This window comes from Neomonachus schauinslandi, chromosome 4 (genome assembly GCF_002201575.2).
Source record: "Neomonachus schauinslandi chromosome 4, ASM220157v2, whole genome shotgun sequence".
NCBI lineage: Eukaryota > Metazoa > Chordata > Mammalia > Carnivora > Phocidae > Neomonachus > Neomonachus schauinslandi.
The window spans coordinates 130,384,705-130,411,836 of NC_058406.1; the positions used below are offsets into that span (position 1 = coordinate 130,384,705).

Sequence of the window (27,132 nt, forward strand, 5' to 3'; positions counted from 1 at the left end):
ATGATAGCAGTCTCTGCAGTCAGCAGTGCACTCCTGTTCTCCCTTCTCTGTGAAGCAAGTGCTGTCGTCTTACTCAATTCCACTGACTCATCCCCGCCAACCAATAATTTCACTGATATTGAAGCAGCAGTAAAAGCACAACTAGATTCTGCGGATATCCCCAAAGCCAGGCGGAAGCGCTACATTTCGCAGAATGACATGATCGCCATTCTTGATTATCATAACCAAGTTCGGGGCAAGGTGTTCCCACCAGCAGCAAACATGGAATATATGGTAAGAGGAATTTGTTTTCTTTGAGTTCTGAGTGAGGACGCTGGATTTAAATTGTTCGTCGAAGAACCTAAAGAGTGTTTATATGTTAAAGGATATGGAGCTCTGCTATACATTTTAACTTAGGAAAGGTTCTTATATGCCTAGTAGGCTTAAATTTTGTTCCATCATAGAATTAAAGGGGGGGGGTGTCTCATTTTCTTTTGTGTGTTCCATAACCACTGATGGATCAGGTCTTATATAAGAAACAGAGATAAAGAATGGGGTATGTTGACTGACCACATTTGAAAGGTACACTTTTAAAAAAATATTCACATGGAACTTTTTCTGTGTTTTGTTTATCTAATGGTCATATTTATCAGCTAAAACATTTCTTGAAAATAATTTTTTAAAATTATAGGTTTTGTGTACATGATTTATTCTCTGGGTAGGTGTCTCTTCCCTTTCTTGGACAAAGCTCTTCCTGACGCTAATCTATTTGTGTTCTCAGAGAACATGCTGACTTTTTCCTCTTTGTGATTTAATGCTTTGTTGTTCAGATAAGAGTGAAGCCATGCACTTGCACACTGTTCCAACTTGCCATGAACACATTCTTTGCTCTTTTAAAAATAGGCACTCTATGTTTAAATCACTCTACTTAGGAAGTAAAAAATAAAACAAAACCCTTGAGTTGGTATTGAAAGGGTAGCTGTGTTTTTTAAAGTTACTTTATTTTTTGTTGTGTATTTATGCAAGGGGTCCAGTATCTTCTAAGAGCACAGCTTGGAGTCTGTTTAAGGCAATGAAGATCACCAGCCTGGTTTTTCTAAGTTGGGGTGGGGAGGTGGTACCACTAACAACTTTTTATAAATGCTGACCTAAAATCTGGTGTTTCTATCAGATTCTAAATTCATCTCTTTTATATAAATAAGCTTTTTAAGTTTGACTAATTGCAGATGTCAGAGTTAAAGGAAAAATAAAGACTTGCCAAATACAAGAGAGTCATATTTCATAGAAGTACAACTTAGACTCTATGAAAATGCACTTTCCTAAGGAGTTTTCTATAAAGAAAGAGGAAAAGGAGATATAATCAGTCCTGGTGTAGGAATAGCACTATACTTTCATGATTAAGAATATGGGCTTTGGAATCTAAATGCTTGGGTTCAAATCTCAGTCCTGAAATATAACCTGCATAAATGTTTTATTTCATTTTTATCACCACGTATATGAGGATAAATGTAGTACCTGCCACATAGGGTTGTAATCAGGAAAGTATGAGTTGAGGGGTTGAGCACCTAGACCAGAGCCTAGCACAATAGACCTTCAACAAACATTAGCACTTTCTAGAAGGTGATATATTGACATAGAAAAAAGAATAAATAAGTTTATTTAGTTACCATAAATTAGGAGAGAAATATTCATAAGATTCTATGTGAGATCAGAAAAGTATAATATATAGACTGTGGATTTAGGAAATACTTCCTGGTGCCAATCACATCGCTATTCAGACAAAAGTAGGGTCAAGATAGCTGAAGTGTTTTAGAGGCGAGCTCCTCTGAGATCAAACCCTAACACTGCTGCTTACTTCGTGACTTTGTGCAAGTTACTTAATGTGTGTGAGACTCAATTTCCTTATCTTTAAAATGGGAATAATAATATAGATAATAACCAACCAATATATGTGCAATTCACTATTTTAATGATATTGAAGGCAGAGGGATCATCATGAGTAAAGGTGGGGTACAACACAGTATAAATGGTTGAAAAAGCCACATTTTTCTGGTTATATTTCCCCCACTGATCAAGAATTCATTCATTCCACATGCATTTATTTAATTTTTTCCATGTGCCAATGACTTGGCTAATTGTTTCCACAGATGATCTCATTTGATAGCTCACATTCTCCCTATGAGGTTAAGACTGTGATCTTCATTTTACAAATGAAATCACTTAGACCTAGAAAAGTTGATGACTAGGCCAAGGTGGTATGGACAGTGAATGGTATTAATGGAGTTAGAATTTAGGTCTATGAAATTTCAGTCATTGCTTGTGTTGGGAAGCATCTTTCCATTGGCAAGGTTTATTAAATGCTCTGTTGGGGGAAACCCCTGGAGGTGTCAGGCTATCTTTGTTTCCTCCTTTAAAATGCCAGCTGAAATCCTTAGTATTCATATTCTATTCTATTATTATTTCTCAAATATAGGAGCTATGATATGATTTATTTTATAAGAACCAAATATAGTGCCGGTTATGTCAGTAGATGATTTATAAATCCTCCTTTACTCAGTAAAGTTAATAAGAAGCAGTAATTGGAACAGTAAGTTCTATAAAATTAAATATGACTATCTCAAATTGTCATGTAAATACTGCATGTAATTCATTTGCACATGTATTTATTCATTTAATATTTATTGAGCATTTACTATATGTCAGGCACTACTCTAAACACTGGGGTTACATTCATGAATAAAATAGACAGTCCTTGACCCCCTGGGTGGGAAACCAGACAATAAACAAGATAAATAAATAAAGTACATAGTACATTAGAAGATGATAAGGTTGTGGAGAAAAATAAAGCAGATTGTGGTGAGATTGTGAAATTTAATAGGGTGGCCAGGGAAGGCCTCACTAAGAGTGTCCTGGAGAGAGGTGAGGGAGTCCACCACACTGATAGATGAGGGAAGAGCTTCCCAGGTGGAGGGAAGAGGTTGCTCTGAAGAAGGACAAAACTGATTAGTCAGAAAAATGTGCTCAATTTTATGAAATTGTAAGGTAGAAGGACTGTTTGAGTAAATGGAGCCATTGAAATAATTCACATGGATCCCTCATGAAACAATGAAGGAAGTACAACATAATAGGCCACTTGGAGGTTGGAACACAAACTGTAAATGACTAATCTCTAAGCCAGGTGAAAATATAGCTCTCAATTCACCATTTACCTTTATTTTAACTTGTTCAGCATTGATTTGGATTGTGAGCAGTCTGAAAGTCAGCTCCATTCCTAACCCTTACTATATACCTCAAACACTTAGGACCCTTACCTCACTAGGACCACTAGCCGTGTGTTCAAATCCTCATCAGTGTGTGATAGCAGCCACGGGAGCCTCATCAAAGATGGTCTTCAGCTCAGGGTTTTTGTTAACCATGCTGGCCTGATTTGGGTCTCTTTCACCCACAGTTTTTCTCTCTAAACCTCTTCCCAGGCTGTCTCTTTCCATCTGTCTCTTCCTTAGCTTATTCCATGATTTACAACCCTGACCTTCAAGTTTCATATCAGAATGCTATGTCCTTTGTTGGTATTTTTTTACCCTCACAACCATATTCAATTTCTCCTTCTTTTTTTAGGGGGTGGGCAAAGGGAGAGAGAGAATCCTAAGCAGTCTCCACGCCCCCAGTAGGGAGCCCTACTCGAGGCTCAATCTCACAACCCTGAGATCATAACCTGAGCCAAAATCAGGAGCTGTCGCTTAACTGACTGAGTCACGCAGGTATCCCATCAATTTCTCCTTCTTTTAACTGCTATAAAGAACACTTCATGTCTGTTATTCTGCTCTCATGACTGTCAAACTTGATCTATACTTATTTATATAGTTCTTTTGACCTTTCTAGGTGCTGAATCTATGTTTATTCACCTTTGTATCTCTATTTTTTTGAGCCAGTTCTTGAGTATAGGCAGTGATCAACCTTTATTTGATAATTTAGTTGAAGTCCCTATGAACTGTTATATGTTTATAAGTAGCATCAATTTTGATATATATTTTAATGGAAATTTTATTATCATGTATAATGATATTTTACCACATGCACCTAAAGCTTAAAACAAAAAGGTTTTCCTAAATTCTAAAAGAGTCCCTCAAAATTAAATGATTTTAACTCCTTTTAAGTACCTGGTTATGGCAGTGTACCCTTGACTAAATAAAGTAGAGGCAATTTGAATGCAGAGTGTTGACATTTATGTTATAGTTGTATAATATTTTCTTTGGATATTTTGTCCATGATTTTAGTAAAAAATACATACTTGAAATATTTAATTTTCTAAACACATTATCTTTTAAAAATAATAATAAAATAGATAGGGCTTAAGATATGCAAGTCAAACTTCTTTACTCTTGGCTTCTGTTCCACAATTAGTTTATTGACAAATTTCCAGAGCTCCTTGGACACCAGCTGTTTTTCATTCTTCTAAGGGCAGCTTAAACCATGACTCTAAACCACAAACCACGCTAGTTTCTTAGAGTAAGAATCATCCCCTGAAGAATGAAATTACAAGACTCACACATGGAGTAAAATTTGTAAGATATTCCTTGAATTCATGTCAATTGAATAAATTGATTTTAAAAATGTTGAGTTCCCTCCATAAGAGGATGAGATCCATTGATAACAGAAATCTTTGTCTTTAAAGTATAAACATAAACAAAACCATAAAAAACAAAACAAACAAGAAAGAAAACACTAAACATATAATTCAGTAGAATACACTGCTGCGTAAGATTGATGTAATCAATGAGGTACAGATAAATACCATGGAGAAATCAAAGAAAGAAGTGATAATCTCTTGTTGGCAAAATCATGAAAGGCTCTTTGGAGGAGGGACATTTGAGATAGATGTTCAGGAAGGGGCAGGGTTGAACGTTATAGCAGATAAAGCAATGCATGCACAAAATCACCAGGAGAAGAAGAGCATAATGTGTTAGCCATATTTTTGAGGAGTTTGAGAAAATACTGAGGATCACTTCATAAAAGGTGATTAGGGAGACTATAGAAGTTTTAGAGTGGCATCAGAGCCACATTTTAGAAAGATGGCCCTAGCAATTGATGGAGTTTAGATTGCCAGTGAAGTTGACTGGGGAAGGGGCAATCACTGAGTTAGTAGTACCACTCCTCTTAGGCAAAGTAAGAAGGAGTCAGACACCTGCACCTACACAGCAACAGTTATGAACAGCTAACTGAAGCATGGTGCGTGAGATAGCAGTCTTCATAGTCAATATACAATGATGGAAAGACAGGTTAGGGACAGTGAAAAGATAACGGTGGGTATGAACTGAACAACTTAAAGCTGAAAAGGTGTAATATAATTTCACTAGGTTGATAATATGGCCCATTTCATTTGTTTGGTGTCTGCAAATATTATTTGCAGAGCTAAAAGGATAAGGCTTCCTAGACTTTTCTGGAAAAGAGAAGAATACTGGTTACCAAGTCATGGCAGGTAGTAAAGTAACAGAAAGCATGACTCCAATGAATGAATGGAGAATAGATTAATCCATCCTTGGAAAGAGCCAATAAACTATTTGCCTACAATAATTTATGACTCAGGAATAATGAAAATGCTGATTTTGTTCATTTGGGCCTCATGTGAAAGAGAATGTAGATGATGTTAAACTCCTTTTTTTTCCTTTATTCAATAGTTGACCAAACACTTGTGATGTCTCTCCTTGTCTTTGTTTTTTTCTTTTTTTAAAATGAAACCATATATTATCCCAAATGGCACATTTCCTCTCATTTGGGAAGGATAACTCAATTTTCTTGTTATAAACATGAGAAATTTGCTGTGTTTAACCTAAATCTTTTCAATGAATGCTTTTATGACTACTAGAAACCCTCCTGAGACCCATTGCCAGCCAGCGGTGAGCTGAGAAAGACTGCTGACAGGAAGGCATTTCTCCAGCACTTTTGGAACTCCACATTCCTTTTCTCATAGATGTAGAGCCTTTTAAGTGTCTTGGCTTCCAACGGAGACTGGGCACATTTTGTAGGAATTTTCTTTCAAGGTGCATGTTGCTTAATATTACTTACTTAGTGTTACTTATATATGAATATTCAACTCTTCATGTATGGAGCCACCTGAAGGTTGAGAACATTTTCTTTGTGACCATTTTGAATACAGGCTCTAAAGTGCAAATGGAAACGTTAACACAGTATGATTCAGAACCTCACCATTAGGTGGTAGACAGAAAAGCTCTGAATCATATGAAGGCTATAGTGACTATACTTCCTAGTATTACAACACTGCTTTTTTGATGGCAAATGATATTTGGCCACATACAACAGCGTAGAAAAATAAATCTATTGTATTCCTGCTGAGTATTTGTAGAACCTAGCATCATATCTGTTCCACAGAGAAGACTCAATAAATATTTGTGGAACACCTGAATGAAGTCTTTTAACATTTTCTGGGCATCTGATGTAAACAATGTGTGGCTATAGTGGTCTGATGGGCAAGAGTCATTCATTATTCAATCATTCATTCCACAATATTTACTCATGTGCCTGGCACTGTGCTGGGAGATTCAATGGGGAGTGGAAAGACACTCTTTTATAGGAAGAACTGTGAGCAGATAAATGCAAAAGCAATGAGTTGAGTGCTAAAGTAGAAAAAATATAGGATGCTTTGGGATTACATGAGACATACTTAGCCCAGACTTGGACTTATGGTATAGAGGTAGGGAAGATGTAGTAGGTATGGTAGGGTGCTCTAAGATGGTAAATAGTACATTGAAGGCAAGGATAAAAATTCAGTATGACTTGGATATCGTGTATAAGAGGAAAAAATGGTGTTTGATGAGGCTGGAAAAGGCATGCAAAAACTTGTTTAGTTTTATTATAAAATCAAGGGAAGTTATTGAAGGTTTTAAGCGGGGAAGCTATATAATTAATTTGCATTTCAGAGAGGTTGTTCTGGCTACAAGGTGAGGAAAGGACTAGAAAGGGCAGAAATAAAGACCGGGTGAGCGGTCTAGAGGCTGTTTTACTGGTCTGGGTGAGAGATGAATGAACACTCTGACATTGAAGCCTATTGGATTGTGACAAAGTGGAGTTAGGGATCAAGTCAATAAGAGTAAGTGATTTGGGAGTGCCTAGGTGGTATACAGTTGCATAAGACTCTTGGTTTTGGCTCAGGTCATGATCTCAGGGTCGTGGGATCGAGCCTCATGTCCAGCTCTGTGCTGAGCGTGGAGTCTGCTTGAGATTCTCTCTCCCTCTCCCTCTGCCCCTCCCACTCTTGCATCTCTCTCTAAAATAAATAAGTAACTCTTTTAAAAAATAGGAGTGAGTCGGGCGCCTGGGTGGCTCAGTTGGTTGAGCGACTGCCTTCAGCTCAGGTCATGATCCTGGAGTCCCAGGATCGAGTCCCACATCGGGCTCCCTGCTCGGCAGGGAGTCTGCTTCTCCCTCTGGCCCTCCCCCCTCTCATGTGCTCTCTCTCTCATTCTGTCTCTCAAATAAATAAATAAAATCTTAAAAAAAAATAGGAGTGAGTGATCTACATTATGAAATAAAATGAAGATTGATATGATGACACAACCAAGGAGGATACCTCTGTGATTTGACTAGGACAATTGGGTTTCTCAGAGTTGAAGAACACAAAATCAGGAGCAGGTTTCAGGTAGTCATTAAGTGGCTGCAGGTTTATCATCCAGGGTACACATCTACAAACGTTGAAAAAAGTAGCTAGTATGTGGGAGGGAACATTCTTCTACTATAAAAATTTTTGGATAGGAATATGCTTCGGTAATCAACATGGACCACTTTTCATAATAGGGGTAGGGTAGTGTCACAGAGACAGCATGGGTGGATGATTTTATGTCTGGGTATCTACTCAAGAATTTTTGCAAGAAAGTTTCATGTATCTTTTTTTTAAATAAGTGCTGAGGCTTAAATCCACACAAATTCAAATCTGTTTCAGGGGCCTGAGTAGGACCAGGCCCACCTAGTTCTTTTGACATGCTCAGGATAAGGCTTTTTGGAAACTAATCAAAGAACTTCAGAATAATAGAGGTTGACTAGTCTGGCTGGTCTGGTGTCCTGAACTTAGCATATCTAAAAAGCATGTAGTAGTCAGTGGCCATTAAATAGTTATGAACTTGAGATGTTTAATAGTCTATGAGAATTTCTGAAGAATGGTATAGGAAGGGGGTAGAGAAAATCAAGACTAACAGCTTAAACTGGTCAAGGAAAATGCTTGGCATAAAATACATCCCAGACTGAGGTTTGGAGGCATGGGATTTGAATGTTTCCAGTCTGTGTTACCCATAGTGTCTAAATCAGGTACCAAACATTTTTTTTTTTTTACATGAATATGGAACAATGCCCAACAAGTTGTGTTTTTAGACTAAACTTTTCATGACTCTTAGAGTTTCACACCACATACTCCAAACTGAAACAGTTGAGAAATGTTGCTTCAGGACACAATATTTTTTTCTCTTAAAAAGTGCATCAAATTCATGTTTCATAATTTCATTGAATATGAACATTCTACCAGATCGGTCTCTGCATTCCAGTGAGATCATGTTTTCAGCAGGCAGTAGGTAAGCGGAAAGGCATCTGAATTCTTCTGACCACGTGGGCAATGGCATGATTTGGAGTATGCATGTGTATCACAGGATAGTTTAACAATCAAGAAATCAGTTTTTAGATTATTGCAACACTGAGTTGGTGAAAAAAATTAGCCACACATGAAAATGTCTTCCTGGCTCATAATTCCAGTATTAAATGGTAGGTGATGGGTATTATATTTCCCTGGGAAGGAGAATTCTTACTAGAATCCATCAACAAATGATCTTAAAATTTAAAGATAAAACATACAGTAAAGAGGGATTTAAGGAGGGGAATTAATAAGTTTTAAGACATCTAAAATGTTCTCTAATTTTTATCTTTCACTGTCTGATATTACTTCCGCTGGAAGCAAGCTCCTTATTATCTATATACAATTCTGTTTCTGATTATTTAGTTGCTTCAGGGTTTATCTGTTTTCACTTTATCTGATTGCCTGCTTTGTTGAGATTAAAGCTTGGTGTCTCTTAAACTTTAGGCTGCCAGATAACATGATCAAAAGTGCACCTCACACTGCTTCCCATTTTAGGTGGCTTTCTAGTTCGCTTGTCATTACTACCATTCCAGTGCCTGCATCCCCAATGATAATAATGTCTACCATTAAATACACCCTTGTCCTCCTAGGGCTGTGCTAAATACTCTTCAGTCACTATCTTGTTTAACCCTCAGAGAAGTCTTGAGAGATGAGGACAATTTTTTTCTCATTTAGAAACAGGAAACTTGGAGCTTGGAGAGCATAAATAACTACCCCAAAGTCACGCAGCAGGTAAACCAAAATGATGAGAACATAGTTCTTTATGACAACAAAGCCCATGCTTTCCCCTTTATGTGTTCATCTCCGGCTCTTGAGACCACTGGCTAAGGTATTTCTCTACATGCATTTGATCTGAGGACCTCATTGAATATTAGAAAGTATTTCTTCACATGGAATCAAATCTTACGCCCAGTACCCTTTCTATCCTTGGTAACCATATAGGAAAACTCTGCATTGTGATAGTACTTCAAGTCTTTGAAAGCTGTGAACATTGATGTCTTGGACCCTTAACCTCAAGTCACACAGCTTTTTCTTAGCCTTCAGCCCTTTTGTGTTAAGTAGCTATATATAGCACCTCTTGCATGCAGAGTATTGCCAAAGTAGCCTATCAGGGAACGTTGCAAAAAGATATTTGCCTCCTGAAAATGCTGGAAAAGGTAAGAAGTTTTACTATTAAATAAATAGAAAATCAGTGTACTCCCTCCCACACTTTTTGACCCACACTTTTTCACATACACACATGAATGGTGCCCATTAAATTGTTTTGGGAATGGAAGCAGGGTGGCTCTGAGCAAGGAATGCCTTTCATCCTGTTGTCGTCTAGGTTGGGTTCCAATACATGTGTGCTCTTCTTACAGTAAGGTGCTAGAATTTATGTGATCTGACAAGTGCAGAGTAGCAATGACAAATCATTCTCCATTTATTCTACTTCTATGGATGCATCCTAAAGTTAAGTTTGCAAAATTAGTGGGCACCTTCTGCTGATTCGGATCATATTCTCATATTCTCATGAGTTGCATATTTTAAATACAGGTTCAGTGTCATTATAGTGGAAAGCAATTGCCTTATTTTTTATTTTATTTCATTTTTGTTAACAACATAAAATTCATGATGTTTGACATCAAATAAAAGTATCAGACATATAAGGAAGCAGAAAAATAGGATACATAGCAAAGACATAAATCAGACAATAGAAACATAAATGATGGTATTAGCAGAAAAGAAAGTTTAAAAAGTTATGATAAACATGCTCAAATATTTCAGGGAAAACATGTATATAATGAAGAATTTTCAAATAGCTAAAAGAGTTTTCTAGAGATAAAAATGCAATATCTGAAATAGATATTTCACTGAAGAATATATAGTGAATTGGAGATACAACAATAAAAACTATGAAAGGATATCACAAATAAAATGGATAGATACATGACAGATGGATAGATAGATACGATGCGGGAGAGCTAGGTTCTTGTCTCACAGAGTCGAAGAATGAATCTCGTGGACAACAGAAAGTGAGTAAAGTGATAGAAGTTTATTAAGTGAAGATACAGAAAAAGCTCTCAAGTGTGAGAGGGATCCCGACAGGGTTGCCAGTGAAGGCCTTTAAGGTTGGTTTAAGGTTTCTTTTATAGAAAGCTAACCAGGGAATTTAAATCCTGTTAACATTTCTATTGATATCACCATTGAGCACCTTTAATGGCTTAGTTCCTTTTTAGGGTCTGGTTGGTTATTCCTTGTTGTCACAGGTGATTATCATAAAAAGACACCCACCCCGCATGCCTAGGGAAGGATCCTTTTTAAATTTTGTATCTTTTTTTCCAAGATTTTAGATCTTCAGAAAGTTCTGTATATGTTTCTCCCACATGTTATTTGTAATATCTCAGGTAATAAAGCCATTTAGAGTTCCCATGGTATCTAAATAAGCACTGTAAATACCATGTTATTTCTGTATTCATATCCATGTAACCACAGAATACATGTTCCTTTCTCCTAAAATTGTAACTTTCAGAGTGAATGATGTTAGCTTATTTGTATAGCAACATACACAACGATATCTCTATCTTTCTCACCAATAATCCTGTCTTCCTTGAATACACAGAACAAATATCCTCATGGAGTTTGGCACCTAGCATCTGTGATAGTGAGACATTTTCATGATAAAATGTTATTTTTAATTTTTATTTAAACTTCAATCAAAAACAGACCAGAGTTTAGAGGAAGGATACTGATATAAGTGCTTATATGTGAAAATTAACAGATGTTAATTATCAGAAATGTCCCCTTCTTCTTAAGCATCTCTTGTGGTGTGGCAGTGGGTAAGTAGGGATGGGAGAGGAGAGGGGAAGCCCAAAGTTCTCTGCAATCAAAATGACTCTCCACCAAAAAAGGCTTTAGATAATTATTTCTAACCTGAAGAGAACAGAACTACTTCGTAAGCACACATTCAAGATCCCCAATCTTAACATTTTGATTTGATAGGTCCAGGATTGGGCTAGGCATCTATCTTCTCGAAAGTTCCCCAGGAGATCCTAGAGTAATTTTCCAGGTGAGAAATGTCTTCAATCATGGTTTAGGACACAAAACTGAGCTGAGGGAAATAATAAAAATATTTAAATCTCTACTTGTTTGTCCAGAGACTATATATTGTACAAATTAATAGGGTAAGCCAAAGGAAGAATTATCCCAGTGGTAATTCTATATTATCACAAAATTTCACTTGAAATTATTCAGCACCTGCTTTCACAAAATATCATGTGGGCACTGTGGGTCTGCAACATGAAACGATGCTCACTTGGGAATATACTTGATTGACTAAGGAGACTTTAAAAGAAGCAAACTTTTAAGTAGCACATGATTCTTCTGGAGCTTTTTAATATAATGCATTATATACATTATATATGTATAATTTGTTATATAATAATGTATTTATATGATGTATTACAGTTTGCAATTATTCATTTATTTGTTTGGTAGTGTTTTTGTTATCTGTCTCTTCCCTAAACTTTTAGAGTTCGTATTCGCCCTGCTGACTGTTGAATTCACAGTACCCAATGCCTCCCAGTGAATATTCATTTACTGGCTGCCTAGATGAATGCATTACCTAGGGTCCTATTGGTTAATCTGGAAATGTGGGTTTCTTGCATTTTCCACTGTTGAGGATAAAACAGCAGCCCATGTGTGGTAAGTCTGTTATAGGAGGTTTGGGGCAAAGGTGGCTCCAGGGACACTCTTTCCTGCAAACATCAATGGAGATTAGGAGGGAAGATGCCACATCGGTGTGAGTGTAATGGTGAAAATGATACCTTAAACCAGAGTTCATAAACTGTAGGCCCATCAACCATTCTAATTAGGGGGCATATTTAATTTGCTCCACATGATATTGCACTGTACAGAATTTTACATTTTTAAAAATCATTTGCCAAATGTTTAAGTTGCTACATTTCACATGTACATCAGGATTTCCAGATTATCCTCAAGAGAGGAAAGTTCTAGAGACATTGAGCCCACTTCCTACTTGTCAGCAACTGGTCAGAGAGGAGTAGCTTCTTTGGGTGGGGCAGATTTGTTCATTTCTGAGTCTTTTTTTTTTTTTTTCCATGTAACTGTCCAGAGGTCAAGAACCATCTTACACCCGATACGACTTTATTCATTTTCATTGCTAGACCATCCCCCCAGCAGAGTCATTTGAGTGCGACTATATTTATACAGAACTCTACTATTTCCAAAGCACTTGAGTCAAGTACAGTTTCACAGTGCCCATTTATCCATACATAGATTTAAAGTGCTGGAACTTTCTTTCCTAAACACCAACCGTATTTAAGTACTCTTACTTCAAATTCTGAATGTATTATCTTTTATCCATACACTCATTAATTTACATATTAAGGCTTCATAGATATGAAACACTCCTTCAGGTAGGAGTCTCTTGCAATAACCCAGATAACAAATGATGTTGGCTTTGACCGAGGGGGTAGCAATAGCAGTGATGAGCAGTGGTTGTATTCTGAATGTACAGTATTTTGAAGGTAGGATCAACAAGATTTCCTGATGGAGCAGATCAAGATTATGAAGCAAAGAAAGAGTAAAGATGACCACTTAGATTTTTGGCCTGAGCAACCACAACAGCCCTTGGTAAATTTCTTCTGTAAAGGATCAAATAGTAAATATGGCGTATGTTGCAACTACTCAACTCTGCTTTTGTAGCACAGCAGGATCCATAGACAATATAACAGGCACTGGGACAGATTTGGTGATCCCTGAATGAGAAGATGGGCAATGCCATTCATTGGTAGAAGGAACACTAAAGGAGTAGCTGGTGAGGGACTAGGGAGTGGAGTGGGGTTATGAATATCTGGAGCTCAATTTGGGGTATGCTAAGTAGAGGCTTAAAGTAGGTAGGTGGATAAAGTAGTCCGGAACTCAACTGAGTGGTCTAGAGATAAAATTTGGAACAATACACCAGCATATAAATGGTATTTCAATCTGTGAGACTGGATGAGATTACCTAAGCAGTGAATATAGATGAAACAAAGGGGGGGAAAAAAGAGAAATGGATGTGGCCTGAGTCCTGAGGACCCTCCAGCACATAGGTTGGAGAGATGAGGAGGAATCAGCAAGCATAAGGACAAGCAGCAACCAGAAATAATCAGGGCAAGTGTAGGGTCATGAAACCAAGAGATGGGTGTGTGTCCAGGACGAGCAGGTGGTCGGTCAGGCATGCCAAACACTACCGATAGAACAAGTAAGACCGTGACCAGGAAATGACCACTGATGACATTGATAAGAGCAGTTTGGGTGGAGTGGAGGTGGGGTGGGGAGTCTGCTGGTGTGGACTCAAGAGAGAAGGGAAACAGAGAAATTGGGAATTCTCAGTTAAGACACTTCTCAGGGAATTTCATTGTAAGAGAAAGGAGAGAATGATGCAGTAATCGGAAGATGAAAAGGGGTCAAGAGAGGCCTTTTTCTGTTTGTTGTTTAATAAATTTATGTCATTGGCAATGATTCCCTCTAAAAAAACGTCCACTTTACCTCATGTCTTTATAGAAATTTTCCTTTCCTGCCTACATGAAAGGTAGCACTCATCTTACCTGAGGGAAGTCTTCATTATCTTCTTTTAAGCATCTAAAAAATGCTTTGGACCCTACTTTGGTATTTTGTAGTGTAATGTGTTCCCATATTTTGAAGTTATTTTTGAGACTTGAGGGAATTTTTTTTTATCAAGTTCCTTTAACTATCTACTTCTCCTATAAAGTAGAATCAATTTCATTAGTCTAATCAATGCCCAGAATTTCCCGTTTGAAGGCCTTTTCTCTTCTTCTGCTCTACCCCACCCGACCTCACCCCATCCCTCTCTAGCCTTACCAAAGCTCATTCCCACCCTCCTGTCTGGTTTAACACTGGATCTGGTGTATTCCGCTTTCAGTGTCCTTTATTGGCCATTTTACAGGCATTTCTACCTAATGGGGACAAACCAACCAATTTCAAATCAGAGCCACAATCATGCCTGTGAAGCATTTTTAAAGCTTTTGGCTGCCCTCAGAGGAAATAATTTCATCGTCACTTAATTTCTTTGTAATGGTTCTTTCTCACTTTTGTAAATCAGTACTCCTTTTCCAATTTGACTAACCCAGGAAAAGATCAAACAGTCTTAGCTAACTTACTTCTTTAAAACTTCCAAGCCTGTCTATCTAAATTGACTTTACTTTTTATCAGAATATACAAGAAACAACAACATAAATGTCCAAAAAAATACATGTCTATGAGGCATGCCAAACTGTCTCCAATGGCATTGTTACCACAGTGTCCATGAAAATAACCAATTTAGAAATGTGTCTCTAAAAATTCAAAGTGTGATCTTTTAATTTTTAGCATTTTATGTCTTTGAAGATAGTATCCATGAGCAGAATAGATTTTCTAAGAGGCCAAAATTAATATTCCTGGTTCTTCCTTAATTTAGTTGTAAACACATTTGTTTAATATTTATTACCAGTAGATTTAATTAATTAAATTTCCTAAGCTGCATGTATACATTTAATTTATTCATATATTAAAGTGTCTTTTTTAAAGATTATTTATTTATTTAAAAGAGAGAGATAGGGAGAGACAGCATGAGTGGGGTGGGGGTAGGGGAAGAGGGAGAAGCAGGCTCCCCACTGAGCAGGGAGACCACGGGGCTCAATCCTAGGACCCTGAGATCGAGACCTGAGCAGAAGGCAGGTGCTCAACCAACTGAGCCACCCAGGTGCCCCTTAAAGAGTCTTAAAAGTCTAAGAAATATGACCTCACTGATATGAGGAATTCTTAATCTCAGGAAACAAACTGAGGGTTGCTGGAGTGGTGGGGGGTGGGAGGGATGGGGTGGCTGGGTGATAGACATTGGGGAGGGTGTGTGTTACGGTGAGCGCTGTGAATTGTGCAAGTGTTGAATCACAGATCTGTACCTCTGAAACAAATAATACAATATATGTTAAAAAAAAAAAGATAGCAGGAGGGGAAGAATGAAGGGGGGGAAATCGGAGGGGGAGACGAACCATGAGAGACGATGGACTCTGAAAAACAAACTGAGGGTTCTAGAGGGGAGGGGGGTTGGAGGATGGGTTAGCCTGGTGATGGGTATTAAAGAGGGCACGTTCTGCAGGGAGCACTGGGTGTTATACACAAACAATGAATCATGGAACACTACATCAAAAACTAATGATGTGTAATGTATGGTGATTAACATAACAATAAAAAATTTTTAAAAAAGAAAAAAGTCTAAGAAATACAATGACTCTTATTTTAAATTTTGCAGTACTATCTTAAAACTTTAAGATTTTCTTGTAATTTTCAACTTAAAATCTCAAGTTAAATGATTACTCACTGATATGCTTATGTTGAAATAACAAGGCTAACCTGTTGCTTTAATAGGCATATTTTCTTAACCATTACTAATTTTAATATCAAGTGCACACAGGTCCCTCAGCCAGAAATTCTTTTCTAATACCTTAAATTCTATTCTTTCAAACACTCCTACATTTAAATCTTATGTGTGGAATTAAAAGATGTTACCCATTTTTTAAAAAAGCACTATTTCAATGTTGAGGATGTATTCCCAGGAATTTTTAGGGTTGCCTTCTAGTCTGAGTACATTTCTTGTCCAAGATGTTGACTGGGATTTAAGATGGGTGCTTCAGATGTCAATGTGCTTCATGATTCTGGCTGTCACTGTGTTGTGGATACCAAAACTTATGGTTGGCTGGCAAAACAACCTCATCCCTGGGCTGGATTATATCACTATTCAATTCTTCTGTCTGTTTATGAAAGTCAGCGAACTTCTCCCATACTGCAACATTCTTTGATTTGATTTGGTATTTCTTTGGCTCAAGCTCTAAAGACTAGTAAACCTGGTGAGAATCTACATTCTTTTCATACCCCTCCTATTTCTTGGAGCCACAACTCTTCTAGATATTTAAATGATATCAGCTTGAATTTTGGATATCTCTCAGGGCTTAGTCCAACTATGTGGTTTTCACAGACAAGATGCTAACTTTTATTTACAAGTAGAATAGTTCATGGTGAACATTTTAGTACAAAGATAAATCAGTCCTTTCATAAACTGATCAACTAAATGGCTCTAATAACAAGGATTGTAAGAAAACCATTTGGGGCAATAGGGCACAGCTACAATCATATGCATGCTCTGACACTGTTTTAAGCCATCTTTATTTTGTGAACTATCCAATTTAATCATAATATCTCAGTTTTAGTGTGTCCTGTAAATGTTTTTGGGTATCCATGAATAATATTCCTCATTTTTGCCTCACTTTTAGGAGGCAAGATCAAATTTTAAGTGTTTACAACTAAATTTTTTGCACACTCATCTTACCTATTTAGAAGGGCAGAAACCAGAAATACAGAATGTTCAAGCTGGTTGAATAAAAACTAAGTGTCAGATATTTAGTTTTCCAACAAAAGGTAATAAATAGTATGTTGCATATTTACTAGACATTCCATAGGATGCACATGTGTGCCCTTTTCTGTTGTTATATTTGTAGGATCCAATATTAAAATTATTTCTGAGCACCTGGGTGGCGAGTCAGTTAAGTGTCTGCTTAGGCTCACGTCATGATCCCTGGGTGCCGGGATCGAGTCCCACGTCAGGCTCCCTGCTCTGCTGTTCTCTCTCTCTCTGTTTCTCTGTCCTCTGTCAAATAAATAAATAAAATCATTTTAAAAATAAAATAAAATAATTTCAAGTAAATGCTACACATACTCAGAAAAGTTCAGCAGATAGATTGCCCATCAAGCATCCAGAAATATATACGTTAAGTTAAATGTTTAAACAATTTACATCTTCATTTTCTGAACTTTATAAGTTGTAAAAATTCTTTCACATGGTTGCGCTGGCCACACTCATTGCAATTTAGAGCTTCTGGATAGGAAAAAATAGATCATATTGGACCACTCCTTACAGCCCCCAATTTTTTGTTGAAATCTCTTATTGTTTTTAAATAAAGTTATCATTGCTTGTTATTTTCAAACCTCAAAGACCTCTCATCATATTAATAAATTTAAATACCACTGGATATTAAGGGGATAAATAATATATCCATTTTCTCCTGGAAATTATAACCAATGGAGAAAGACAGATAGCAAATACAGATCTTAACTTTACCAGTAGATGTGATTGATGTAATTCCTAAATTTCAGAGCTCCTTACTCAAGCTGGATCTTCCCCTCTCTACAGGATGAGTGTGAGTCTTGCTTGAAGACAAAGAGACAAGAAAGAGTATAGCACCTTTGACTTCCCCTGCAGTGGGTATCAAAGGGACAGTGGACCATGTCTCCCACTGGGAGTCAAAATGGCCAGCTCTGGCCAGTGGGGGGGGCAGCGTACATAGCCCGTGCGCATCAATCTCTCTAGCATCTTCCTTCAGGAACATAGAGACACACAGAAATCCCTCCCATCAGTTCCCTAAAAGTAAACATGGAGAGAGAAAGAAAGTGATTATCCCTTCTCCTCCCTAACCATCTTCCCCCAAATTTTCATTGTAATATTTATACATAGAAACTCATGCCTAAAAATGTAGACATCAGTAATGCTAAATACATTGTCTTCTTATAAAAATCCCTTATCATCATTAACAAGGTATGTTCATGTAAGGTATTTTTCAGGCATGAACTTTTTGGTTTATCTTTTTTTTTTTTAATGACCAACATTTTAATAAAGTAAAAATGCTTTTAACCATATATAAAAGATTAATCCATATATCCAAACTGATGTTTTGAGTAGAAATATTTCAGATAAATATAGATTGAGATCTAAATACAACTCTATATCAATCTATCAATCTATATCATATATGTACAATAAATAGTTTATCTTTGTGACATATACAATATTAAGTTTTAAAATACATGAATGAGTATAAAGATAGAATTATATATGCTAGGGGCGCCTGGGTGGCTCAGTCGGTTAAGCGGCTGCCTTCGGCTCAGGTCATGATCCCAGGGTCCTGGGATCGAGCCCCACGTCAGGCTCCCTGCTCAGTGGAGAGCTTGCTTCTTCCTCTCCCTCTCCCTGCTGTTCTGCCTACTTGTGCTCTCTCTCTCTCTGTCAAATAAATAAAATCTTTAAAAAAAAAAAGAATTATATATGCTAAATTACTTCTAAATTCTTAACAGCTTTAAATATTGTTAATTATTTTGAAAAGAATCTAGTTTTATTCTCTCTATGGAATGGAAAGGGCTAGGATTGAGCAAGTTATAAGCCAATATAATATACATCTTACTGGCTTTGATGATGGTGCTACTCAGGTATATTAAATCATGAGACGTGAAGATGAAAGGGACCCTAGAAATGACCTTATCCAATCTTATTTTACAGATGAGTTAAGTGGGAGAAAGAATACTTGACTTTCTTCAGTCACAGACGATCAGAGCAGTAGAATTAGGGTTAGAACACGAGATTTTTATTTTCAGGTCAGTGTTATCTGTGCCATGCTCTGCTTATATTTTAGGATAAGACTATAATAAAGTGTTTTTAGCAGTTGTTGATCTGAGTATACATTGTAGTTCAATATGTAAATAATACTTAGATGCATTTTTTTCCCCAGTTGATTACAATTAATTAAGAACCCATCAGGGGACATAATTTTTTGATGCCATTCAATCTGGAATTCCTTTGTGAATTAATTATACTATTTTGTACTTCAGTGAACTGTAATACATATTTCATAAATGCATATTTCATTGAAAAACATCAAAAGAATAAATGCTAGATAAATCCACTATCAGCCAAATACTTTTTTTTGAAGATTTTATTTATTTATTTATTTATTTTAGAGAGAGGGAGAGAAAGAGAGTAGGGGAGAGCGGCAGTGGGGGGAGAGGGACAAGCAGACTCCCCATCGAGTGTGGAGCCTGACTTGGAGCTTGATCTCAAAACCCTAAGATCATGACCTGAGCTGAAATCAGGAGTCCCATGCTCAACCAACTGAGCTACCCAGGCACCCCAATGCTTTTAAAAGTTAATTCCAGTCCTTGGATATTATGACTTTCATTATAAATTTATTTTGTACTGTTGACACTTTGCCCAAATTTTTACAGCTAAAACAAAGGAGAAGTTTGAAGCAATAATTCATAAAATTTATGTCTGACCTAAGTAACTATGAAAACTGTAGTACAACATCTCTTATGATAGAGTGTTTTCCATTTTTGATACTGCATTTAACATTGATTACTCACTGATTAAAATGGCATTATGTAATGTTTTGCCACATTTAATTGGCAGATGATATTCTGGATAACTAAGAAAAGTGTGTCTTGCTATAGCTCCTTAAGAAGATGTGGCCATAGTCACCATAGAATTTAGATAATTCTCATTTTATACAACTTTATAAGTTTATTTTAATGTAATTCTAGATGAATGTATGTAAGATGACTTTGTTTTCCTAATTTAAAACAACTTCGGAGTAACTAACAAATTTCTGTTGAAGGTGGCTGCCATGGCCTCATGGGAAGAAAGTGTCTCTGGATGAGTTCATCTGTTATTTTGATTTTTGCCTGTTTTATTTAAAATCACTAAAATAATTTCTCTTCCCTTAAATACATTGTTATCTTAAATAAATATATGAATCCCATCATCCTTGTGGAAAATTAAGCTTCTCACTGTTGTAGTCAAGCAGTCTCATGAGTTTGCTTGAAAGCTTATAACTCAAGGCCATCAACCCTAATGTAGGTGAGTCTTGCTTAGCTCCATACAACCTGGTAGAGGAGAAAGTCCCCAAAGAATGATAAAATAAGGGAGACTATGAAAAACAGGAAAACAATGATCAGTAGAAAAACATCTATGCCATTTCCTGTAGGGAGCTCCATGTGAATTTGAGTAATTATAAAATTGGCACTTACTTTTTCATGTAAGTTTTTACCTTCTAAAATATAGTACTGTCTAGTCAAAATTTGAACAATTTTTTCAGATTGTTGGAATAATATTTAAATAACTTAGGAAATAATGTCATGATACAAACTACAAACTTCAATTAAAACCATTCCATATAAGAGAAAAATACTTCACTAATTATATTTTTACTAGGGAAAAATTTTGAATGCAGTTTTTTTATATTGATTCACAAGAATTGTAAATATTCTCTATTTTGAGTTTTTGTGCCTTGAAACTTGTTATAAAATAGATTACCATTTTAGGTTGATTTATTATTGACAGGTTCACAAATGCTTGGCTTCATTTCCCCATACAGCTTTAGAGATGAAAATGTCAATCTATATGGTAACTAATATAAATATCTATTAAATCTAAGGCTCATTCAAATTTTGTCCCACAGTTTCTCAATTAAAGAAGGGTTATTATATATCAATACACCCTTATCAATTTAAACACCTTCCTTTTTTGAGAACAATTACTATTTTTCTTAATTTATTAATTGAACCATAATATGCTATATTTTCATAGAAGTTGTATGTAGCATAGTCAAATTATTCTTTATCATAATTCGTTTCTAGTTCATAACCCACTAAAATTTAATTCTCATATTATTATTATTACTACCAAAGATTAAAATGCTATAAAATATGAAGGCTCCTTGGGAATTACTATACTACAATATAGTTTGACCTATATATAATGTTAGACATTATTAATTTTGGTAAATCAATTTGAATAAATAATTTGATATTAGTTTTAAGATATATTAATAGCATGGCTCCTCATTGCTAGGAAGATGACCTCTAGGAAAATCAGTTCACTTGGGTGGGTTAAAAATTCAGTAGTCAGTATGAGGTGTCTTTAAGTTACATTAGATGTGGTACTTTTGTTAGCCTATCCTTTACTAAAACTGATGTTTGGACTTGGGATTTGGATGACACTGTAAAACCAGCAATGTTTTCTGTGATATAATCATATTATATTATAGAACTTTTAATATCAATGGTCTAAATTTGCTTTCTTTAGTTAAAATAGTCTAAGGAACCAGAATTGAAAGAACTTTAGGAAATAGTAGTACCATTTCTTCCTCTTACTTTTGTCAGTTACTAGCAAGACTGGTAACGCTGAAGGTTTTTTTCCTCTTCACAGGTTTGGGATGAAAATCTTGCAAAATCTGCAGAGGCTTGGGCAGCTACTTGCATTTGGGACCATGGACCTTCTTATTTACTGAGGTTTTTGGGCCAAAATCTATCTGTACGAACTGGAAGGTAGGAAGCAGTTTCACTGATACTGTTCATCCACACATTTTATTACTTATGGATCCCAAGGGGGAGTGACACCATTTTCATTTAATATCAGCAAATATTTATTGAGTGCTCACTATGTGTCAGGCAATGATGCTTGGCCTGTGACTGTTTCAGATGTCTTCAAGGATTATTTAATTGGTTAAAAGGTCCTAATAAGACCAGTTTCCCCTTTCACACTTGGAACACCCTCTCTTAGCCTGTATTCTTCACTTACCTCACAGAATCTTTGAAAGGATTCTTCCACCTCAGGGAAATTTTTTCAATGTGGCAGAAGCCATTTTTGTGTTTATGCAACTTTCCCATGATTACATATATCTATATTTATATATGTCTCTGTGTGTTATATATTTACATATATATGTACACACACATACACACACACATATATGCAAAGTATGTGCAACTATGGGAAAGACCCTTTCCAGTGATAGGATAATTTTTCCACCACTGAGGAATGTCATCATCCAACATTCCAAAGACCCATTCTCTTCCATATACAGGAGAAAAATCAGGTGTGCCTGATTTTCCTATTAAAATAAAAGTGATTCAAGTTTAAGGGAAAAAAACACACTGAGTTCTAGTATCACAACTACAACTTGTATATCTAATTTTTAATTGTGTACATGATTCTGGTGGAGAAATTTTTGACAAGATAAAACAAGATAGAGATGAAGATTCCTGAAATATTTGTATTTCTCTTTTTGAAACAACCAGACATATACTTAAACGAATATAGACTCACTTGCTTTAGTCCCGGGCATTTTCATGCTTGGCCCTACTTGGAGGAATAGGTGATGATGGTAATTGTGAGGTATGGATTTGCTCTTGAGTCATCATGAATAATCTGCAAAAAGAACTATTAACTTACAACTTAACATGAGTCCACTATAAATTACCACTGCTGTACTCTAAGTTCTCATTGTTTTTCTTGGTATCTAGATATCGCTCTATTCTCCAGTTGGTCAAGCCATGGTATGATGAAGTGAAAGATTATGCTTTTCCATACCCTCAGGATTGCAACCCCAGATGTCCTATGAGATGTTTTGGCCCCATGTGCACACATTATACGCAGGTTATTTCAATTGTCTTGTTAATTTTTGATTCATAGTTTTAAAAATGCTCTTACTATTTTGGGGAATATGCATTTTCTTATCTTTAACTTCAATAATGAGGTATTGGTTTATTTTTGCAGATGGTTTGGGCCACCTCCAATCGGATAGGATGTGCAATTCATACTTGCCAAAACATGAATGTCTGGGGAGCTGTGTGGCGACGTGCAGTTTACCTGGTATGCAACTATGCCCCAAAGTAAGTACTAGGCTGGATTCTACTTCCTGGAACCTCTAATGATATTAAATATCTCCAGTCTGGTAGTTATTTAGTGTGAATAAGATTTAATTACAATAGCCTCTAATCCTCAAATCTCCCATGACCTCATATACCTGAAAAATAATGAGATGAATAGTTATTTTTCACAAAGACAGATATTTTGGGCTAAAATTGTGGGCAAAACAATTTGAGATATGGAGATTCACTAAATTCCCTTCACCTATTTTTAGTCATGATAATTGCAAAATAAACACTGTACTTTCAGGCTTTTGATAGTTCTATAAAAGTTATCAGAAAAGAATCTTGTAGGGAATTTTTCAACACTGCAATATTCTCATCTATCAGTACTAGAATGTTGGCTTATTTTTTTCACTAGGAAAGCAAAACACAGTCCTTCTTCCTTTCTTTTAAGAGTAAAACTAAAAATTATAGTTTCCTGATTTTATAGAAGGCTAAGGAGTCATTCATTGCCAGGAGGGAAAATTTAAATGCTGTGACTTGCTTTTAAATTAAAGCTTGGCCATGATTTAAGTTTCATTATTGAAAATTTAAAATTTTCTTATAGGGGCGCCTGGGTGGCTCAATTGATTTAGAGTCCCCCTCTCTTGATTTCGGCTCAGGTCATGATCTCAGGGTGGGACTCTGCTCCGCAGTGAGTCTGAGATTAGCTCTGTCCCTCTACTTCTGCCCCCTCCCCCTGCCCCATCGCTCTCTCTCTCTGTGTCTCTATCTCAAATAAATAAATCTTAAAAAAAATAAAAATAAAACGAAATTTTTTCACTAGTTCCATTTTATGGCATATGTATTGTGAAAATTGATCAGACTATAAAATATAGCCATATTTATAAATATTCTTTGTGAGTATAAATAAGCATTTGTTAACATTTGATAAAATGCCTTCCTGATAACAGTAACTCTTGAGATGATAAAATGTTCCAATATTTATACATGAGTCTGTTCCCATTTGGAGCAAATAGCAAAATGTGCAAAGGATTTATGACATTCTTGGTGTCTTCCAAAGTAAGTCCCAAAGATTTTTTCCAGCTTTGCCAATATGGGGAGGGAATGAGAAAACGTTTCACAAATAATTACATTACTCATTTATATGGTAGTATGCCAGGGGCAGTGTTTTTGCAAGGTTAGAAAAATAGCAATTTTCCCCATGGTCCCCCTTCATAATTATTAGAATAATGAGGTTTGGAAAGTAGAATGTGTCTGCATTACAAAAAGCATTAAAATTGTGCATTTGTTTGATATTTTCAGTTTCACACTTTATATTTTCCTATTAAGCCTTTACCCTTCTTCCTGACATAAATAGGCCAAGTAGTACTCAGATGGTGAAAGAGATTTTTATTTCATTTGTTTTTAAGCACTGATTCAAATTTTCTAATATTATTGATGAGATACCTGATTGCTTCATATGGAAGATTAAGATATTGTGTTAATATACTTTATTTCCTGTAAAAAAGAACCATTATTTTGAAACCTAGGCAATGAAAAAAGTTTTAAAATCTTGACTGACATTTGAGTGTGAATTTTCCAATGCCAATATAAAATTATCTCAAGCCTGTTTTTTTAGGGGGAAAAAGAGAGAGATGGAGAGAGGGAGGAAGGTAGGGAGGGAGAATTTAATTAGATGGAACAGAACAAAAAATGGAAGGATGAATAATATAAGTTTATTAGTTGACTGATTTACTTTTGAATATAATTATCCTCTATTTAGTAAAAATCTGTGATTTATGTAAAAATTTATAATGTAATACGTAATACATTTTATGTATAATAAAATTGTATTTCTAAGTTTATGTTACCAAAAATATGTGCTGTGTAATTTCAAAAGGTTATGTAGAATAAATAGAAAAATATGAAATTAAAATAGCATAGGCTGGGCCCATATGCACTTATAGCTTTGGATAAAGATATAGAGAGAAATAAGATTATTAATATAGAATAGGAGAGATTAGGATAAAGGAGTGAGCTACACTCATAAGAGAATGGGCCTCCTTGAGTGATTTGGAGTGAGCATGTGTCATTATCCAAATTATACCCGAGAAAGCTTACCCAGAGGGCAGAGTATACAATAAACTGAATAGAGATGGATGCTCTTGGAATCTGATGACATTTTGTAATATGAATCACTAATCAACATGTTTTTCATCTTTATAGATAAATTTTCCTCTATAAATATTTTATAGATCAAAGCCTGAATTTTTATAAAGATTTTACTTATGTATTTTTTTTTAATTTATTTGAGAGAGAGTGAGAGAGAACAAGCAGGGGAAGCTGCAGAGGGAGAGGGTGAGGGAGAAGCAGGCTTCCTGCTGAGCAAGGAGCCCAATGTGGAACTCGATTCCAGGACCCTGGGATCATGACTTCAGCTGAAGACAGATGCTTAATCGATTGAGCCACCCAGGCGCCCCAAAGCCTGAATTTTTAACTGACTGATTTAAGCAGATATTTTACGTAGATACACTTTAAGAGTCACTTCTTGGGCTTCTTCAGGTCTTGAAGATGAGAACCACCTGTTTCATATTTTAGCCTCTTACCTACTGTTGTCTTATTTTCAACCCTGACTTTTTACTACTGACAACCAAATTTCCTCCTGACCATTCAATTTCCTTCAAAATGCTGGCTATGTTGCTATTTCTTAATACTAATCACCATGTTATTGAAAATACATCTATTACCTTCTCCCTCATAATTGAACAGTAAGGCATTGTGGCTATTTCCAACTATTGTAAATGATGAATTTGATGTATTATTATGATCATGGCCATCAATACAGATAAAAATATCGACAACACAAAATAATTTAATGTATTTAGCATTATCAAAAAACAAATAGTATTACTAAAAACAAAAGCTATGAGTTTATACATAGGTAAAGATTTTGAAATCACCTTTGTTTCCCTGAGCCCTTAGTCTCTTACCATGACAACTTATGGCAACTTCTTGCTTATTTCATCATTTGTAAGCCTCCTAGAAAATACTAAGTACATGTAAATATTACCATCCTTAGCATTAGCAGGAGTTTTAAAAATGGGAATGTGTCCTGCCTACGTACTCTAGAAGGCAGTTATAGGGCAGAGACAGATGTGGTGACTGAATGAGCATCAAGCCTGACATCATGTGACTAATTCTGTCACCATTCATTGTAGTGCTTCATGTCTTATCTGTAAATTAAGATAATATTAACTGTTGCAGAGAGAAATATTTAAAAAGTAAGATATATAAAATAATAAGTTACTGTATAAATAAGAAGTGGAGGGGTGCTTGGGTGGCTCAGTGGGTTAAGCATCTGCCTTCAGCTCAGGTCATGGTCTCAGGGTCCTGGAATCCAGCCTGGGGCTCCCTGCTCCATAGGGAGTGTACTTCTCCCTCTCCCTCTGTGCACCCCCCCCAACTCATGCTCTCTCACACGGTCTCTCCCACTCTCAAATAAATACATAAAATCTTAAAAAACAGAAAAAAATGGATATAATTTTCAGTGCCTTTCTAAACTGACAAACTTCTCAAAAAGATCATTACATGTCAATCCATGTGGTCATGTGCTTAAGGACAATCAAATTTCTTTAAATGGGCACTAATGTAACATTAATATTTGTACTTTTTTTTCTTCTTTCTAGGGGCAATTGGATTGGAGAAGCACCCTATAAAGTAGGGGTACCATGTTCAGCTTGCCCTCCAAGTTATGGAGGATCTTGTACTGACAATCTTTGTTTTCCAGGAGTAACGTCAAACTACCTATACTGGTTTAAATAGGCTTATCTTTTCGTCCAGGAAATAGAATGGTTTCTGGGAATCATAGGCATATATATATATTGAGTTTTGCACATATTATACATATTTTATAATAATCTTGTTTTCCTTTTATTATTCATTGTATAAATTAGTGTTTGTCTAGTATGTTTGTTTCATCTTTGAGGTAATCAAAACATCCATTTCTATCTTCTGACCTCTAA

General features: G+C 36.0%; 1 protein-coding gene across 1 annotated transcript; it reads left to right on the top strand.

The window, feature by feature from the left end:
* PI15 (peptidase inhibitor 15) lies at positions 1–27,132 on the top strand. The gene is made up of 5 exons (XM_021688609.1): positions 1–273; positions 21,684–21,802; positions 22,781–22,913; positions 23,034–23,149; positions 26,797–27,132. Exons 1-5 carry the CDS (start codon positions 1–3, stop codon positions 26,930–26,932), a joined length of 777 nt encoding a protein of 258 aa, XP_021544284.1. The 3' UTR covers positions 26,933–27,132.